The following is a 6,273-nucleotide window of genomic DNA, read 5'->3' on the forward strand; positions in this document are numbered from 1 at the left end:
ATTGAGCTTGGGAGACTGGCAGCTCGGAAGGCAATTGAACTGGAGCCTAGGAATGTTGGGATTTATGTCGAGCTGTCAAATTTGTATGCGAGTGCTGGCTTGTGGGAGGAGATTAACAAGCTGCGGGAGGTGATGAAGGACAGGGGTTTCGAAAAGGATGTCGGATCTACCTGGCTTGAGCAGAATTCTTGAAATGATCTACACAAATTCAAAGTGACAAAATATGATCTGATCATTATGATTTAGAGTGAAGGAGGGAAATCTGATCTTTTTATGGACTGCCACCAGATCTATGAGAAAACCAAGTGATATTTTTTGCTGGCCACAATATCTGAAGTGTAATCTTGCTGAGGCACAAGATTGTCGGGCATAAATTAAGGTGAGCCCAATTGTGTCCATTTTTTGGCATGGCCTGCAAGAATGAACATAACATGATATGATACTGTCATTGAACCGTGACAAGCCGACAATGCAATGCATTTTTTGACATTTTTCCATGAGTTAAAAATGTCTATGTAGACATTGGTAATAGCCTGTTTTTTGAAGTACAATGACTTGTATCGAAACTGAAATTTACATAAAGTGACCGATCCATCTTCTAATTCAAGTGTCTACAGTTGCGTGTTGTTTCTTGGAACTCAGAACATAAACAGGTGGTCTCTAAAAGACATAAAAGGGAAACAGCAGTAGGAATCTCTCCTTTATGAGCTAAAGCATGGTTATACAATTCGTCTTGTGCAAGCAAAAGCATATACATGTGCCAGAAAGCACGTCTAGCATCATCCTTGTAGCTTAGCTCCCTGTTCTGCTAAAAAGCAGTGTTAGAAGTTAGAATGCTCTTAAAATTACAATACCATGACTTAAAGCTTTTGAAATTTGGCGCCTCATTAACCTCAACTTATAAAATAACCGGCTCTTATTATACACCACACATTCTTTCAGCAGTTGGGCCAAGCCTAAGTCACCTGGTAAATTATGTGCAGAACATTCTTTAGGAGGTGAGAGAAACTAGACCTTATTCCTTGTTGCAGAAGCCCAACTAGCAGCCGAGTTGGTAGGTTTTCCCTCGAATGATTCCTGCAGCTCAAGAACCAGGCCAACTCTAACTTCACTCCCAGGGCAGGAATCAACTAGAAAGGGCAAAAGGAGAACTTGCAAGATAAAAAGGGGAAGAAAGGAATGCATTCCAAGCTTGTACTCCCTTGGTTGTCTCGGACTATATAAACACTGGAGTTCCCTTGATGGGTCTACCCGGAAAATCTCTCTGTCCTCTTGCTTGCATCTATAATGGGTCTTCCCTTCAGTGCGTTAAACAAGTTAGGTAAATTCTGAAGTCTCAGTTCTTTCTATGGTTTTGTTTTGTTCTATATATGCCAGTGCCACATGATATTACATGGTTCTTGTGGTTCCACGCTGTTGTTGTTTGAACTTTTGTCCCATATTCTAAATTTGTTAGCTCGTGCTGCTGCTCTTCTCAGGAGTGCCAGGACTGGGCGCGGTAACTACCGGACAAGTTTATGATCGACATTTTAAGAATAAGGATACCCGCACCTTTGAAGAATTTCATCTTGCATATGTTGAATTCTGCAAGTAAGCTTCCTGTCTGTGCAGTTACATTGCCCGCACTTCTTGTGCCCAACCTTTTATTCATGTCATCATCCGAAAGCTCTGCAGGTATTTCAACACTGTGTTGCCTGGCCAAGATTTCGATACTCCAGACCTTGAAGTGATAAGGGTAAACCCATCATCCATCTGTTCTTCTTTTCGAAGGGATGTGATTCAGTGTAAATATTTATGGACATCTGGCAATAGATGTTATATATATGGTCCAAAAACTCAACTGAACATGGTACATGCGCACAATGCAGAAATGGTATGCGGATACATGGGAACCTCTGCAAAAAGACGATGAAAAGAAGAAGATGTTCATTGAGTATATGCAGGAAAAGGTCACTGAGGCCACAGTTGAAGACAACCTCTTCATCATGGCCGGCCTGGCTGCACCAGCGGCGGCCATCATCGCCAAGAAGAGCGGCGAGAGCATCCCGCAGGTCAAGAAGTTCAAGGTGCATTTAATCCCCAACGTTGTCTTTGTGCCGCTGTGCACGCTGGTTGCCATCATGGGTGCCACTGCAGTTCAGATGAGCAAGAAGAGCAAAGACAACAAGCCTACGACCTGATCCGGTCTTGTTCCTGTCTGTGGCTTAAATAAGATGATGTAATAAACAAGAAACCTGGAAGGCATATTATCATCCAAAAATGATTGTATAAAATTATACTAAGCTCCAAGTCAGTTGAATATATGTTCCTTTTATTGTTCAAATAGTTGATGAAAAGAAAGCAGATGTTGAAAAAATACCTGATATAAACAAGTTTGTCCCAGTTTTTATTTTGTTTCCATGTGTCCATTTTCTCGAACTTCCTTTGGTGTTCTTTGAGCATCAACAGAAATGTGATAACGCTCTGCACCTGTTGTAAATTTGGTCAGCGTGCACAAGTTTCTTGTTCAATCAGAAGACCGTATTACCCCTCGCTTGCAAGACACTGCACTTGCAAGTAAACCTAGATTCCTGACTGCTACAAGAAAGCTACTTCCTCTGTATCTAATTGTAGTTGGGGAGAACTAGCTTGCAAAACACTGCACTTGTATGACCAATAATTTTAAGCGCGGTGCAAATCAGGCATGGAATCAAACAAGATGTCGCTTAAGAATGAAAATTCACGGTGAAAACATAGCATACATGCAGCTGAAATGCAAACTGAGGAGAAGTAATTTTGTCACAAGAACCTTCACAGAATGGAAAAGTACCCTTTTGAGCTCGAGCTTAAATGCACCCACATGAACAGTAAAGTTTGAAAAAAAAATCAAACCATTTTAAAAAATTCTGATTTTTTTTTTGTGATGAACTTTGACAAATGTACTAAGTGCTTGCAAATTCTCATCATGAGATCACATTCGTGTAAGGTGTGGCCAATGAAAAACCAGTGTTTCAAAATGCTTTTGAAAGTAGCATTTTTAGAGCATCGATTTTTTTTTGCCATGCCTTCCTCGAATGTGATCTCATGATGAGAATTCGCAAGCACTTAAAACATTTATCAAAGTTCACCATAAAAAATAGAATATGTTTGTATTTTTTTTCTGATTTTACTATTCGTGCGGGGTGCATTTGAGCTCGAGCTCAAACACTCAACGTCCCACAGAATTATACTTTTATCTTACACAAGGGTCTAAAAATTTCCAAGAGAACAATTAGAGTGTCAGACCACCACGTTCATAAGTAACAATACTAAAGCGGCGACACTTTAGTGCAGCGCTCATATAATTCCCCTGGCGGCGGCTAGGGTTTAACCTCCTTAAGGCGATTCCCTTACCGTATGTCTACTATATACCTCAGATCGATTCCCGTACGCGCCCCCCCCTTTCCGCCGCAGGTGCTCTGTGTCCTCTGGCGTTGGTTTCCTTGCCCGACTCCGCAATGGCGTCGGCACCTGATGCCTTCTCCTCCACGAACCTGGGTTCCCAGAGTAGACAAGACGAGGATCTAGGTGATTTCTTTGAGAAGTTGGATCTCCATGAGGATGAATTTGATGATGTGATTGTTGAAGAAGAAGCACTGGAGTTAGCTGATGAAATTCCATGGCTTGCCCTAGCTAGGGTTCAAACCAACAAGAACTTTAGTCAAGCGGCCTTCTTTAAGGATATGAGAGCGGCCTGGAACACAGCTAAACCTGTGAGGTTTCGGCCTATTGGGGCCAATCTCTTTGTGATCCAGGCTCAATGTCTGGGGGACTCGGATCGGATCATGGTCCAAGGGCCGTGGTTGTTCCGTAACATGGCGGTGATCTTTGCACTGTATGATGGTTATTCCGAGGCCACGGAAGTTCCTATGGTACATATGCCCATATGGCTCCAGATTCATAAGCTACCGGATGGGTATTACAGAGTGGATGTTGTAGAGAAACTGTTGATATCGTCGGGGGAAATCCTGGAGACTAGAATTGCTGGTAACTCGAGAGGAGATTACATTCGTGTTTGGGTGAAGCACGATGTCAGGAAACCCCTTACAAAATTTGTCAGCATTGTCAGAGGTAAAGTTCGGTCTGTTTATGCCATAAGGTATGAGAAATTAGCACGGTTTTGTAAAGCGTGTGGCATCATTGGCCATGACCATAAGGAATGCGGTAATGGTGTGCATGAGGAAAAGGATCTAAAATTTGGAGACTACCTATATGTTGATCCCCCGGGGAAGTTTAGGGCTAAGTGGGAATCGGCTCGTTCTGATAAGGTGGCATCCGATTCCCCTGCCCCCCAAGCTTCAGTTAGCAAAGGGGTGTCTACCCTTGACAAGGAACTAAAGGATACAACTTCCAGTCCAGTCAAAAAGAACCTCCCGCTCGCAATGGAGGTGGATAAGTCTGCACGGAAAAGACTCCTGGCGGATAGCGAGGATGTAGAGGCTCCTGTTCGAACTACGACTCCTCTGCTGATTACTGATGGGAAGGTTTCTGCTAAGCTGGAATCCCAAACAACTAGCTCAGACAGTAAACGCGCGAAGAAGGATGGTGTGCAATCTGATTCGGACAATCTCTCGGCGGGCTCCCACGTGGAGTGTCGCCCGTCCCAATGAGTCATTTAATCTAGAACTGCTGGGGGGGGGGCGGGGAACCGCCGGACAGTTCGTGAAGTTGGGGCTCTTGTAAAAGCCCATTCCCCAAGCTTTGTCTTCCTTGCTGAAACAAGACAAAGTTGTGCAAAAGTTGAGCGTCTTCGTTGGAAGATAGGACTAAAGGGTTTTAGTGGAGTGGATTGCATCGGCCATAGTGGTGGTTTGGCATTATTCTGGGACGAAGCTTATCAAGTCACGGTTCTGGAGTCATGTCAGCGCTATATTGACGTTGCGATTACTGATCATGGCTCGGGTAAGCAATGGCGCTCTACGTTTGTCTATGGAGAACCTCGCGTGGAGAACCAGCAACACATGTGGGATCACCTGATCAGACTAAGGAGTACGGTTAGTTTACCCTGGGTCGTCTGTGGGGATTTTAATGAAGCTCTTTGGCAACATGAGCACTTTTCCCGGATGGCAAGACGTGAAAGTCAGATGGCTGCATTCAGAGATACTTTGGAGTTGTGTGAGCTGGTTGACCTGGGCTTCTCGGGCGTGCCATTCACATATGATAATGGTCAACTAGGGCGCAGCAACATCCGTGTTCGGTTGGATAGAGTATGTGCATCGAAGGAATGGAAAGATCTATTTCCTTTTGCAAAAGTTCAGCACCTGATATCCCCAAGGTCTGATCACTGCCCCCTTTTCTTGCACCTGGATGATGTGGTTGATGTACGACGAAGAGGGAATCCAAAGTACGAGATCATGTGGGAACGGGATGGTCGTCTACCCCAAGTCATCGCAGCGGCTTGGGCGAAAGTCAGACCATCCGGTGATCTTGGTAATGTGTCTACCTCGCTGCGCTCGGTTATGTCTGACCTCAGGAAGTGGAGTAAAGAGAACTTTGGTCACGTAGAAAGGCAGATCAGTAATCTTCGCCTGGAACTTGAATCATTGCAGCTTAATAATGCGGACAGAGGGGTTGTAAAAAAGAAGATGGAAGATTTAGACGAGTTGATGTACAGAGAGGAGATGATGTGGCTTCAACACAGCCGTATTACCTGGCTGAAGGAAGGGGACCGTAACACCAAGTACTTTCGTCGTCAGGCTGTGTGGGGGGCTAGGAGGAATAACATCCGTCGGCTCCAAAAAGAGGATGGATCATGGTGCAATACTCCTTCGGAGATGGAACACATGGCCGCATCTTACTTTAAGGAAGTATACACTAAGGACCCTACTCTAGTCCCGGATCTCATGTTGGACAAAATCATGCCTAAGGTGACGGATGATATGAATGAAAAGTTACTGGCCCCTTACTCTGAGAAGGAAATATCTGATGCTCTCTTCCAAATTGGACCGATGAAGGCTCCAGGCCCCGATGGTTTCCCTGCGAGATTCTATCAATGGAACTGGGGGGTAATGAACGATGACATCGTTAAGGCAGTTCGGTCTTTCTTCTCGTCAGGAATAATGCCGGATGGAGTCAATGAAACATCCATAGTTCTTATTCCGAAGGTACAACACCCGGCCTCCCTCAAGGATTTCCGGCCTATTTCCTTATGCAATGTTATTTTCAAGGTGGTCTCCAAGCGCATGGTGAATAGGTTACGACCTTTCCTAGCTGAGCTCATTTCTGAAAACCAGAGCGCGTTCATCCCGGGGAGGT

General features: G+C 44.5%; 1 protein-coding gene across 1 annotated transcript; it reads left to right on the forward strand.

The window, feature by feature from the left end:
• The first annotated feature begins 222 nt into the window (after positions 1-222).
• LOC123401899 lies at positions 223-2,392 on the forward strand. Its single transcript, XM_045095757.1, has 5 exons — positions 223-379; positions 984-1,321; positions 1,479-1,590; positions 1,675-1,735; positions 1,869-2,392. The coding sequence occupies exons 2-5, from the start codon at positions 1,288-1,290 to the stop codon at positions 2,178-2,180; spliced, it is 519 nt and encodes a 172-aa protein (XP_044951692.1). The 5' UTR covers positions 223-379; positions 984-1,287; the 3' UTR covers positions 2,181-2,392.
• The last annotated feature ends 3,881 nt before the right edge of the window (positions 2,393-6,273 follow it).

This window comes from Hordeum vulgare, chromosome 6H (genome assembly GCF_904849725.1).
Source record: "Hordeum vulgare subsp. vulgare chromosome 6H, MorexV3_pseudomolecules_assembly, whole genome shotgun sequence".
Taxonomy (NCBI): Eukaryota; Viridiplantae; Streptophyta; class Magnoliopsida; order Poales; family Poaceae; genus Hordeum; species Hordeum vulgare.